Raw genomic sequence first — 12,882 nt, forward strand, 5'->3', positions numbered from 1 at the left:
CAGATCTGTGCCAGCACATAACAAGGTTTCCTGAGCATCCTTAATGGGTAGGTTTCAGAGTACAGAAAAGAGAACTTCACCATTTATTCCTGTTTTACAGTTGAGAAACACGTGTAATAGCTGAAGTTATGAATGAAGATAACAGATGATAAGCTGAAATCTTAATGATTTGCTTGAGCTGTCCAGCCTGAAAAGGTAGATCTGTTAACAGACAACTTACTGGTTGCTGAAGACATGGACAAGACTTACGTTACAGTTTATGCAAGTAATTTTAGAGCTGAAAACCACCAAAAACTGCATCAGTCACTCAACAATTAAAAAAAAAAGAGAAGCATTAATGGAAAATTGCCTGGTTTGTACAAGGTTTTTCTATGCTTGTGAATATAAGCTTTTATTTACCCAGCATTTTTCCTGCTTTATTTATTCCTGCTTTGTTCTGGGTTGATTTGCTTTAGCAATATTATTGCTTTCTTGGGGAATGAGTTACAGTAGTGTAAGTAAGGTACCAGTGAGTGCAGTTGTTTGGAACCAGCTGTATAGCATGACTCATTCCTCCCATTACAATCCTATACTATGTTTCCTCACACCTAGATTGATTTGATTTTGTGTGTATGCATGTTCTTCTCTGTTCTGAGGTCACCATATTCAAATGCTACTTTTGTACTAAGGTACTTGAACCTGCTGGTAATATTTGTGGGTTTAAAGCACACACATTAAATGCTCTTGAATGGCAAAGTCTTGTCTATCTGCATCTTCCCATCCTGAAGTCCTAGCTTTAATTCTGCTCTGGGAGTGGAGCACTTCCAGCTGTGTCTTAGACAAGGTAATCAGAATGTGAAGATACTGGATGAGTTCTGCCAGGGAAATTAGGCAGCTCACTGTAGCAGTGCCAGAAAGACCACAAAAAAAGCATAATGTGTAGTTTTGCTTTTCAGACTGATTGCAACAGATGTGTCCCTTGCTTGCTGGCTTATTTTTGCTGCTGTAATCTCAGTTTACTTGAGTAACTCCCTCTCTCCAGGCATCAGCTACATGTTCTTTCTATGCTCCTTTCCCACAGCTCTGTCTCCCACGCTTTTTCCTTCTCAATCCCGAGTCAATACTATAGTTCCCTCAGCTCCTCACAGGGCTTTTGAATGGGAAGAGTCAAACACCTGCTGAGCTGGTTCAGGGCTGTATACAGCGCTGACTGCTCAGGTGGAAGGGTAACTGCCTGCTTTGTCTAGCCCTTGAATTACTGTGACAGCTAATCTGCATCTTCTACTTTTAACAAACTTGAATTAAAAAACCCACAGTTGCGCAACTTCCATATCTTAGAGATACTCATCTATTATGAAATACTATTTATTGTTGTCTTGAACACCCCCCTCCCTCTATCACTAATGACTGACAAAAAACATGGGGACAAATTGCTGTGACTTTTCTGAGCACAGTTTCAGTAAGAAGCAGAGGTACAAATTCTGTTGACAGAAGACTTACATGCTGTTAGGACATGGGGTTGCACTGTGAGAACCTGGACTGGATTTCTGCTGTGAGCCTTGGACATTGATACGTTTATTAAAAAACAAATGACAGAGGTCTTTCTTCGAAGTGCAGAGCAAGAGTAGTCTCAGAAGTCTGGACAGGGAAACAGCTTCACAGCATTGTTACTAGGATTAATTTTAGGTATATGGTGTTCTCCCAAGAAATAGTTATAGTACTGACTGCAGGAACAACTTTCAGCTTCTTTGATTTTGTCTGGACATTGCCATCCTGGCAGGCTTCAGTACTACAGATGTGCTTTGCATGGCTTTGATGAATACTGTCTTTTCCTGACATCAGTGCTGAGAACTTCAGATGTGCTTATTTATTGCCTTGAAAGTCAAATTCAACAGTTTTTATCCAGATGCGTGCCTGTTATGTTTAAGGTGCCTTTTCAGTACTTTCTCTCCCTTTCTGCCCCATAGCTGAGTGCAGTCCACATCTGTCAGGTTAGAACAGCTATTTGTATTAGGACTCAAAAAAACCAGCTGTGAGAGCAGTAAACCTGTTTGATATTAGCATTTCTATGGACCCCAAATATCCCACTCCCAAATGAGAAGTGCAGTACAATGCTCAAAAAAACACTGTGCCCAAGTTTTTGTTTTCCCTTGGAATTGGTTCTGAGTCTATTGTCCTGGCCTGTCCAGGCTCACTTGGTTGTTGCAGCCTCTTTGGCTTTGTTTAATTTGACCAATCCCACACCCTCTGTGTGTAAACATGGAATGAGATTCAGTTGGGTAGAAAAAGAAGAACAACAATAAGCCCCTTAAGCAAGAGAGCAGAAAACTGTGAAGGAACTGTACTGTATTTTTTATTAAAAAAACCCCAACATTTTAAATGCAAATTGATATTCAGACAATATAATTTGCTACAAACTGCATGCTTCAGAGGATAGGATAGTTAGAAATAGAGTAACCTGTGTGATCTCCTTTCAGAACATTCCTCAAATACTGATCTCATCTTTATTTCTTTTTAGAGGTACCATAAATGTACTAGGGAGGAGAGCATTCTATATTACATGGTCACGTGAAAAGGAATACTTATGTTTTGGCAGTAGTGGGCTAATCTTGGAGAAGATTGGTTTTTCTAGGTGTTTTTCTGGCTTTGAAGAGAAGGGTGCTCAGTCTGTATGGTCTTTATCTAGGTGAGAATACCTCTTTCTCTGTTTTGGGTCATTCTTCCTATTTGCTTAGTTTTGGTATATGCCAATGGAAGTCAGAATGAGTGTGATTACAGGCATTTTAACTCTATTATCTAACTCTTCTTTGAGTGGCTTTTATTGGGCCATTGTTCCTAGTAGGTAAAGTGCTCCCATTTCACATAGTTTATAAATTCACACCGGCCTCTCCCAGAATCCTGTCTGATGTAGGAGCAAGTTTGTTTTCTATACATCCTGAATGAGTTCTCCTTTCTGTTCTTGCAGTCTGTGATTGCGGTTTCCTAACATGCATGCAGTGGTGCAAACTGAAATATTTCTTCTGTGAACGGTGCAGATATCCTCAGCAGTTCTCTCTTTTTCCTCCTGGTTGAAACACGCAGGCTTTGTTTTGCCAGGTTTCTTCTGCTCAGCCACTGGTTTGCGATCTTTGTATTAGGGAGGATGCATTGTTTCAGACGGTCAGTTAGGAGGCTATGGCGATGTGTTAGATGATTGACTCTGCTTTGGATGTGTGATTTTTTTTATTTTTATTTTTTTTAAATTTGGGGGGAAAGGGCATTTGATATTTGTCAATGTTTCTGTAATTTTCAGATTTGTATGTTCAATGCTATTAGAGGTTTCTATGTACAGAATGTAGTCTTCATTGGTGCTGTACCAGCTGTAAGCCATCAAGGAGAGGAGGGAAAAGATGTGTTATCACTAGCAAAACTTTAGATTATAGTGCAGAGGTAAGAAAGCAATGTGCAAAATGTCAACAAAAAGGGGGATGTTTCATTTCACCCTTCTGTCACAGAAAGCTGTGATATACTTGAAGTTCTTGAAGTCAGGTGGGCTGGAACTGCCTGTTGATCATACTAACAGCAAGAAGAGGATTTGACTGCTTTTTTCATAGTCCCTTCATTTGCTGTTGGGTTTTATTTGCCTTTTAAGAGCAATGCATTGGTACCTCTTTTCAGTGAGTTATTATATACATATAAGAATTTCTCCATGGAACAGGCATCAGCCTTTTGACTTCTTCACGTAAGTATCTTCAGTTGATTCTGCTGTTTGATCCCCTGAGAAAAGCCTCTAAGATGCTAACTTTTAGTATTAAATAGTTTAATGCTTAATTCTGATACCTTACCAATCTTTATTTTTAATCATGTTTTTCCTTTTTCTGAAGGGATTTTAATAATGGTAGATAGGTTGTCTTTTGCAGTTCCTCTTGTATTCCTGGCAGTTTACTCTGTGACTTTAATATCACGTACGAAGTAGTTAAGTTGAGTGTATCCACCGATCATACTTGACAAGCCTTGTGATAAAGGATTTTTTGACTATTAGTTTTAGTTAAACATTTGACTTCTGAACTCATTCTTGTGGTATGTTTGAAGACAGTGGTGGCCAAACAGTGTATTTTGCTGAATAACAAACTGCAAACATAGCTGCTTTTTGTTATTATAATGAGGGATAATTGACATTCTGGTGTTGATGTAGTTGATGTTTTACTTAAAGCTTTAGAAGAATTCAAAATACTTCGTTATTTTGATCTAATACAGACAAATATGTTGGTTCCCTCCCCTGTCCCTGAAACATTTCTAAGTGGATTTTAAGACTGTAAACTGTACTTGCTCTGAAATATAATTGGGTATATAAAGTAGGCACTTGTGAGAAAAGGATAGAGTTCAGACAAAATGTAGATGTGACTTATAATCACAAATGCTATGAGTTTTGTAGAGCAAGATGTGCATCTCGTTGACCTCAAAGTGATGCTCGCCTTTCTGGATTGTTTTGTTGGCAGTGTGGTCAAGGATGAGCGCATCCTGTGGCTGCAGTCAGCTGTGCTCTGGCCCACCTGCTGGTCACTGACCCATTGCTGCATTCGGGTCTCCTTTGATCTCAGATACCAGAGATTCCTGCCTTAACTCTTTGTCTGGGTTAAAATCCATGCTTGTGATCATACTAATTGTTGATACTGGACTGCTCCACTTGGATACATAGGGGTTTAGAAGTGCGCAAAGATCATTCAGATAAGGTGTTTGAGTTCAGTATCCTTTTTTGGACTGTCTTAATGTGAGAATTAGGGTCAAGTATTATTAAAAAAATGAAACCTTTTACTGGGTAATCCCCATCCATAAAAATTTGTAGGTTTTAGGTAGCTCCTATGAATAACAATAGCTGTTTTCATATCTATGAGGATGTTTTTCAACTTTTAAAAGAAAAGCACTTAGGCAAAGTAAACCTGATTAAAAGCTGGCATAGGGAAAAAGATGCATTTTTTCCAATTGTACTGTTCTAATAAAAGATTTTATTACTTTAAACCCATTTTGCTTAAATACTTTGGGTACTTTCTGGACATTGTAATAAGAGTGTGTTTAAAAATATGATTAAAAATGGTGTTTTTGAAGGGGAAAGGTAATAATTTCAAATCATTGAGCTCTGGGATTTTTGCTTAGTTTTGCTGTGTATTTTGGGAGGTGATAACAGAAAGGTTTGATACTGTGCAGCGGTTAGGAAGGTGGTATTTAACAGATACCGGAGCTATGTATGGTAATAGGAGGAAGCATTTGGCTCTCAGTGCTGCCTTAAGAAATGTGATTAAAAAGAAACAATGTGTACAGTAGTAGTCTTCAATTTCCAGTTAACATTTCCAGGCTTTTCTGAATGATCAGCTGAGGGGAAAAAAGTAATGTTGAATCCCCAGGTGTGTTTTGTTGTAGTTACTTTTTTTTTGTTTCCCAGAGTTAAAAATATTTCTCTTATCTTCTCTTGTATTTCTACTGTAGAAGCTTTTAGGAAGTGTTCACATTAAATAGAAACATTTACACTTTTCCAGCCTCTTGATATGAAGTTGTGATAGTGCACTTTGAACTTCTGCAGAACATTGCACATGTCCTTGTGATAAAATTGATTTTTTTAAAAACTTTTGGTTTTCATTGTTCAAAGTAATTTCAGGGGAATGTGAAGGAGCCTCATTTTGGGGTTGGAACTAGATGTTTTTAAGGTCCCTTCCAACCCAAACCAGTCTGTGATGCTATCATTTTTTTTCCTCTCCTAGATCATTAGGATGGTTAAGAAGCTAAAAACGAGTCAAGATAACCGATGGTGGTTATCTTGTAAAGATTCTGTTTATTGCCCAAAGTACCTGAGCATGGGGTTTTACTGAAAGTATGGTATCCTCTTGCACATCTTGCTGTACTGGTTAAAATATGTTATTATCTCAAGTGCTCATCATTGTTCAAAAGCTGATGTAGCGCAACCGTTCCTGGAGTTCTGCGGAATAAATAGTTTTGACTTGTATATAGTTCACGCAAAATCAGTTGGGCTAATTAAACCTGCTGAAACCAACCTGACTGACCTTTCATGGAATGAGCTGGGAAGCTCTTAGCTATGTGCTCAGACAGCAGAACTGCAACAAAAGCAGGTTGGTGCAGGAAGGGGGATGGGGATAGTGACATTTTGACTCAGCTCTGTGTCTTGTGCGATAGCTTGCATGCACTCAGAAACTGACCTTTTCCATGTAGGAATATTGCTTGTTTTCATGGAAAGGACAGTCCTTCCCCAATTTCTGTTTATTCTTAGCAATTCACAAATGTTTATAAGAAGCAAACCAGTGAATCATTAGAAATGTTCTTTGTACATTGTCTCCTTAAACTGCAGGCTGGTAGTACGCTGGAATGTGGGGATATCTTTGTGGCTGTTTCTTTCATCAGTCTGATTCTTTTGAAAGCATCTTATTCTGCTGGTATTTTCCATACTAGAGGTTTACAGAAAAATGTTTATACTGCAGCTTCAAACATTTACTGAAATGCTAGAAAACCTAAAGAATTTCTGTGGATTCCTTATATTAAGATCAGATGTCGGAATGTCACATTGAATCTCTGCTATACAAAACTCAGATGATTTTAATGGAAAGTAAGAATCTGAAATGGTATGTGCCTAGCAGCAAAATAAAAAAGCAGGGGGAAGGGAATAGGCAGAGAGAATTCTATAATGGGTCAGAATTACACCTCAGTGGTTACAAGTCCATTTCTCTGCTGTGCTGACAGAGAAGGTAATTGCTGCATTTATGTCTTTTTCAGTGACATGAAACTAGTTTCTAAAGCAAAGTGTAGTATTAGAGAGAAGTCTGCAATGCAAGCAATTCAGTAATCCATCTCATTGAAATGTCCCCTGAGCTGAGGCATTTTCAGCTTCAGGGCAGTTTGAACAAAAAAAGGTTTTTTAGTGTAACAATGCTTTGGACATGTTGAATTTTTAAGTAATAATCAATCTGTGAACTGAAATTTGGCATTTACTGGTTTTATTCCTCTAAAAGTTAGTTTAGAATATAAATAGCATTAATATTCACAATCTAACTGAAGTTGATGGACAAGGGCACAAGCAGGATATTGAATGTAATGTCTTAATTTGCTTAAGCAAGCTTATTTCATCATACATCAGAACAAATGGATTTCCTTGTTAAGGCTAATGGTTATTGAAGCAAAACTTAATAACTTTAGTAAAAAGCTGTAAAACGTTAAAATGCCATTTTTATCATCATGTTGATTTGTGCTCAGCATGCATTTTCTGGACACTGTTTAAATTAGCATGTGGGTACCTGCATGTCTGTGTGTTTGGAAGGGAAGCATAACCTTTTGTGTTCCTTAAACTGCAGAAGGTCCTTGACAATGACTAGTAATCTGCTTTAGGGCAGGAAATCATTGACAGCCCTAGCCAAATGTGCTGCAGTTGGCGAGGATCAACCTGTCCATGACTCTTGTGCCTCATCTGTAACAAGCAATAAAAACCTGCTCATTCTGTGGTTCTTTCCACTCAAACCTGTCTTGGCCCCAGCTGCCTCAGTAGCCTTTAAAGCAGAAGTTATGTGCTCCAAATTTGATATACAGATGATGACGTTTTTTTTTCTGTCCAACATTACTAAGAGAATAGTTAGCAGCAGGTGATGTTGTATTGAAAGAGAGAACACACTTCCTCACAGATGTAATTGTATTCAGAGAAAAATATTCATGTGGAATGCTGGTGGTCTCTGGAAAGCTTACGAGAAGCATGTATCTGAGGGAGAGAATTTGAGAAGAAAAATGAAGAATTTCTCTACTTGGTTCCTACAAAGACTTTTTTTTTGTTGTTTTGTTTTTTTTTTTTTACCTACAGTACTATAATTTGAGCTTTATGCTTCTTAATGAATGTTTGAGGTTTTTGAGGTGTGTGAAGGTTGCTGGTCTCTTCTGTCTCCCATTAGTTTTTACCTACACTTACTAAAGGCTGTTCTTCCAAAGTCATGTTAAGCTATCTCTTTCCTTGGAGTTTACCTAGGATATCCATTCTATTATATGAAAACTTAGAGGCTGGAAGAACAGTCCAGAAGTTTTCCAGTTTTTCTAATGCAGTATCATTCTCCACCATCATGACATTGGTCTTCATTTATGTGATCTCTTTTGTGAGTCTCATTCTGCCTGAACAAGACTGGTTTTGTAAGAGCTGAAGATTGCTCCATTTCTTGTTGCAGTGGTGGCTCATTATTTCTTACTTTGTTACTTCAGAATGGATTACTAAAATAATGGAATAAATCAGAATGCAGGTTTAAGTTTATTGTTACCAAAATTCTTAACCTTTACAGGTGATAAAAAGTAGAGGAAGTTCATTTAAAGGTCTCCTAGAATCTGTCATGACAGTGGTTTTGAATGTTCTGCTGAAAATGGACCTGAGAGAACCAAATTAAATATTTATTTATAATTATTTTATTAGAAAATACCACTTATTGAAAGTGGTTTTGAATGTTTAGTGATTCAGCTGTAATAATCTTTCAGGTATGCATTTTTTTAGTGATAGAGGTAGACAGGCCTACATCAGTTGCATTAAAAAGTTGGGTAGAAATTAACTGGTGAAATTCCAGTAGTGTTCTGCCAGGAGTGCTACCACAGAGAATTTAAATGTTGACTTTATTATGTCCACTTCTGGAAACATGCCTTCCTAGTTTGTCAGTTTCCTAGCACTTGTATCACCATAGTGTTTACTTTAGAGCAGCTAAAACTAGCTTTTTATATGTTAGTGCTATTTTCAGGTAGTAAATAACACCGTGTTTCTTTTTTAAAATTACTATGTTTCAGCGTCTCATTGTATGCTTTTGCCTTTAGTTTTGTGTCCTGTGACAAGAGGATGTCACAGATCATCAGTATCTAAGCCTCAGAACAGTGATTTTGAGTTTTATGCATTAGAAACTTCCATTGAAATAATTTGATATTCATTTTTATTCTCTTGTAGCTCTGTTCTTTGTTTATCAAACTATTGCACGTTAATCTAGAAAGATTTTGCTGATGTTTGAGAATGGTTAGTTCCCTGTGTTTTTGTAACTAGGTCTCGCACACCTCATGTTTTAATGTGGAATGCTGGCGAACAACTTGTGTTGTGGTCATTTAGAGCTTATGTCTACTTCAAGTTGGTCTTGTAAACATGAGGTCGTGTTTTGGTTTTTTTCTTTATGTAAATCTGTGTATGTTAAATTAATAGACCAATCTAGACATAGCTGACTTAGTCTAAAGCTGGTTGGGTCCTCCCTCACATTTTTACCTGGGCCTCAGCATGGCTTTGTCATGGCTGTCTCTCACCTGTAAGCAGCCAGTGCTTTAGTAACTTAATCCTTTTGCATCAATCATTACAGCAAATCTAGTATAAACCAGTTCTGTTGAAGAGTCAGAATGTTATATATAATTCTTAGTGATTAATGACTGTCCACATAATTTAAAAATTATTAATTTTTAATGGTAAATTTTAAAAGACAAAATGAAAAATGAGGAGAGCAAAATTAAGATGGGTGATAGAGACTGACACTTCAGTCTCAGCAGATGCCACTGTCAAAAAAAGTCAGCTGGTGAGTGAAGAGTATGATAAACTCTTTTTCCCTTCTCAGTACTTCCTCAAAGTCTTTTATGTAGAGGTAAAAACTATTGCTTATGACAAGTGGTATTCCATTCAATTGGAAGAAATCTCAGGTATAGTCCAAGCTCCTGCTCAGAGCAGGATTAGCACTGAACTTGGACAACATTGCCTAAAGCTTTGTCAAGTTGGATCTTGATTTGATTATTCTTCGTTTTTGTATTAAGAGAAAGTTAGTTATCAAACATTGTTCTTGAAGATGCCAGTATCTGTGGAAAGAAAAGTATTTAAGCAGTTAAACTTTTCTGAAATATTAATCTTTGAAAATATTCATTGATGTGTGAATTTTGTGAAGCACAGGAAGCATTGTGGAGCATGAATAGAAAGACTGTTTTATAACAGAATATTTTTGGTTTTAGAGCCTTGATGAGTATGAAGATGATGAAGCAGGGCAGAAGGAGCGAAAGAAGGAAGACGCTATTACCCAACAAAATACAATACAAAATGAGAGTTCCAGTGCAGATAACCCTGGCTCATACTTATTACAGGTGAGATATTAACACTTGTTCACTCTGATATTTTACTCAGTTTTAAAACTCGTACTGCTGCTTTCTTTTTCCTTCTTCGTAACAGTAGATTATACCTATATGAAAACAAACTTGAAGTTAAGGAGTTGTCAGAGCTCAATGCTATTGAGACCAGAGTCTGACAACAGGATCCTCTATTTCTGTAGCAGCTTTGAAGATAATGGTGTTGATATTCACCATCGAACTTTTTCTTTAGTGAGGGTAAGAGAAATCTGAAGATGGAAGTGAAAAAAATGCTCACAGGTGTAGAATATTCAATTAATTGGAGGTAGAGTTTTCAAATCAGAACCCAATTTTCTAATTTATTTATTGGCAGTTAACAAACTTCTAATTGCTGATTCTGGGATTGAAAAAAACATCTATGTACACTCTTGGGAAAAACACTTCTTGCATCTGTGAAACTTCTTTTCCCTTTTTTGTTCTTCAGTCCCCTTGCCACAGGTTACATTCAGTCCTGCAGCACCCCCTTCCATCAAAACATTGCCAATTATGCCTGTTACACCTCTCCTGCATACCACACTGACTGCTGCAAACGCTTTGTCTTTTTCCTTTCATGTCCTTAGTCTCTTTAGAGAGTTTGTTTCTCCTCTTTTGTTTAATCTAACAGCATGTGCAAACCCGGTGTTACACGCTAAGGCCATCCAGCTGTGCCTGATGACTCTTTAACAGAGGCAATAGCACATTCATGGAGCAAAAAATATTTGAACAGAACAAGCACATGGTGATAATTTTCAAACCACCCATGACCAGAGGGGGCATCACTGAATTTAGTGGGTCTGGATGCCCTTTAGCTGAAAAGTTTTGCCCAGTCTTTCATGTGCTTGTGGATGCAGTTAACATTCAGAAGTCTTCATTACTGCAGCTTAATTACCTGGAATGTGAAGAATAGTCTCCTTTTGTTTAAGTTGAATGTGTCATTTGCCATCTGTTTGCATGTGATTTCACCAAGGTGTCCCAGTGGAAGACATGAGGAACAACTGCTTCCTCTTTATGTGACTGACCGCAGCAGAGAGAGCATGGCCCTTCTCAACTGCCTTGTCTCAAAGCTGAAGAATTCTGCTTTATGTAGTTGTTCCTTCTACAGGAGATATTCAGTAACACTGTCTACTTTTTCCAGTTTGACTGTTCTATTTGAGATCAGAAAACAGACCAGAAGAGTTCAGAACAGTATGCAGGTGTAGAGTGGTTTAATGGTATTTTTTGTTTTGTTCTCTGTTTCTTTCCTGCCGATTCCCAATATATGCCTGTTTGTCTGCTGAGCACCAAGTTTACTGGTTTTGTTGTGTGTGTCTAGTCTAACTTAAGATTTCGGAGTTATTTGTGAGTGATAATGTATATGTAAATTTAGAACTATGTTTAACTTTTGTCTTGCTTTGTGCTTATGTACACTAAATTTCATCTCCTGTTTCACCTCCCAGCCACTCCTAATAGAGAAATCCTGCATGTTTTCAGTTGACCCTCATCTTCTCTGTTTGAATAGCATCTGTGGACATCTAATCCCCCAATATATTTGAAAACTGAAGTTCCAGAAGAGGTTCCCATGCAACGCTTCTGAGTACTGAAAGCTGACCATCAGTGTCCACCATTATTTCCTGTCTTTTCACCAGTGATTTATTCACAGAAGGATGTTAAATCTTAATCTAAGTGTATCATACTTTCTTGAAGTCTTTAAAGGGAATACCTTTTTGAAATGCAGTAGATTGTCAACCAACTTTCTCTTCTGGACATTTTTTACTTAAAAAAAAATAACCGTTTTACAAATGCCCTGGCGACCTTTCCACACTATATCATATTTACTCACTTATTCCGTAATTGTTTTAGACTTACTAGCGCCACTTTGTTCAAGTATGAATGTCAGGCTTACTGGTCTATAGTTATCTGGTCTGCTTCAGAATCTTCTTAGAGGTGGTGATTACATTAATCACTTGTACTAGGGCAGTTTTAAGAGATTATATGTGATCTTGAGTAGTTTAGCTATTACATTTTTTAGTAACATCAATAGTTTCTTTAAAGCTCAAGAAGTAAATACCTTCTCAACCTGGCAGTTAGCTTTTTTCATATTTTTGCATTTTGTTAATTTGTTTCTAAGTTCTGTCAGTGCTTCTGTTTGAAAAACACCCTTTGAGTTTTCCATGAAGTCCTGTGATGTGAGACCCTTACCATGCTTTTTCCTGGTGAACTCCAACAAAAATATTTGTGTAGAGAAGCCGTCTCTGAGTATACCTCTTACAATTTGATCTATTGTCTTTGCAGCTTGTTTGGCAGGATTCCTCATTCTGAAAAGTTTTTATGCATTCTGCAATTTGGTTTGTAGACTCCTTCTTATTCTGTTCACTGTTTCCACTTTTTCAGCAAATATTGTAGAAGTTGCCACTTTTAGTTTCCCCTAGTGGGATTATTACATAATGCTTTGGCTATATTCCCATGCCCCCTTTTTTTTTCATCCATATTTTCTATTCTTCTTGACCAGCAATCTCAATTTCTATTTACCAGACTGCCTGTGTTAATTATCTCCTACTCTGTTCCAAGTTTGTCACCTCTGTATTCAAACAGGCGCTACTTCTTTGTTGACAGAGCAAAGCAGGGGTATCCTGTCACTGACAATACAGAAGAGAGTCCCAGGCCTCAGATCTGGCAAAGACCCAGGGTGGCACATGTACAGAACAGATGGAACTGTAGAAAGTTGTAGCTGTTAAGACTTAATCAGTTTATTACTGACTCTGTCAACTCGCCTTTTATTAGAAGACTTACAACTTGCCCAAT

The 12,882-nt window shown here is 37.5% G+C and overlaps 1 protein-coding gene across 6 annotated transcripts in view; it reads left to right on the forward strand.

Annotated features, from left to right (window-relative positions):
- The window catches only part of PAWR (pro-apoptotic WT1 regulator), a 79,232-nt gene that overhangs the window by 30,020 nt on the left and 36,330 nt on the right, over nt 1–12,882 (forward strand). For all 6 annotated transcript variants that reach the window (XR_008974922.1, XM_057429456.1, XM_057429455.1 and 3 more), the window contains one exon: nt 9,952–10,080. Coding sequence is in view for 5 of the 6 variants with exons in the window: in XM_057429456.1 (XP_057285439.1) it covers nt 9,952–10,080 (129 nt within the window). In the remaining variant the exon portion in view is untranslated. The remainder of the gene's footprint in view (nt 1–9,951; nt 10,081–12,882) is intronic.

This window comes from Pezoporus wallicus, unplaced genomic scaffold, assembly GCF_028554395.1.
Source record: "Pezoporus wallicus isolate ANWC-B61680 ecotype Strahan unplaced genomic scaffold, APGP_CSIRO_Pwel_v1 contig_5069, whole genome shotgun sequence".
NCBI lineage: Eukaryota > Metazoa > Chordata > Aves > Psittaciformes > Psittacidae > Pezoporus > Pezoporus wallicus.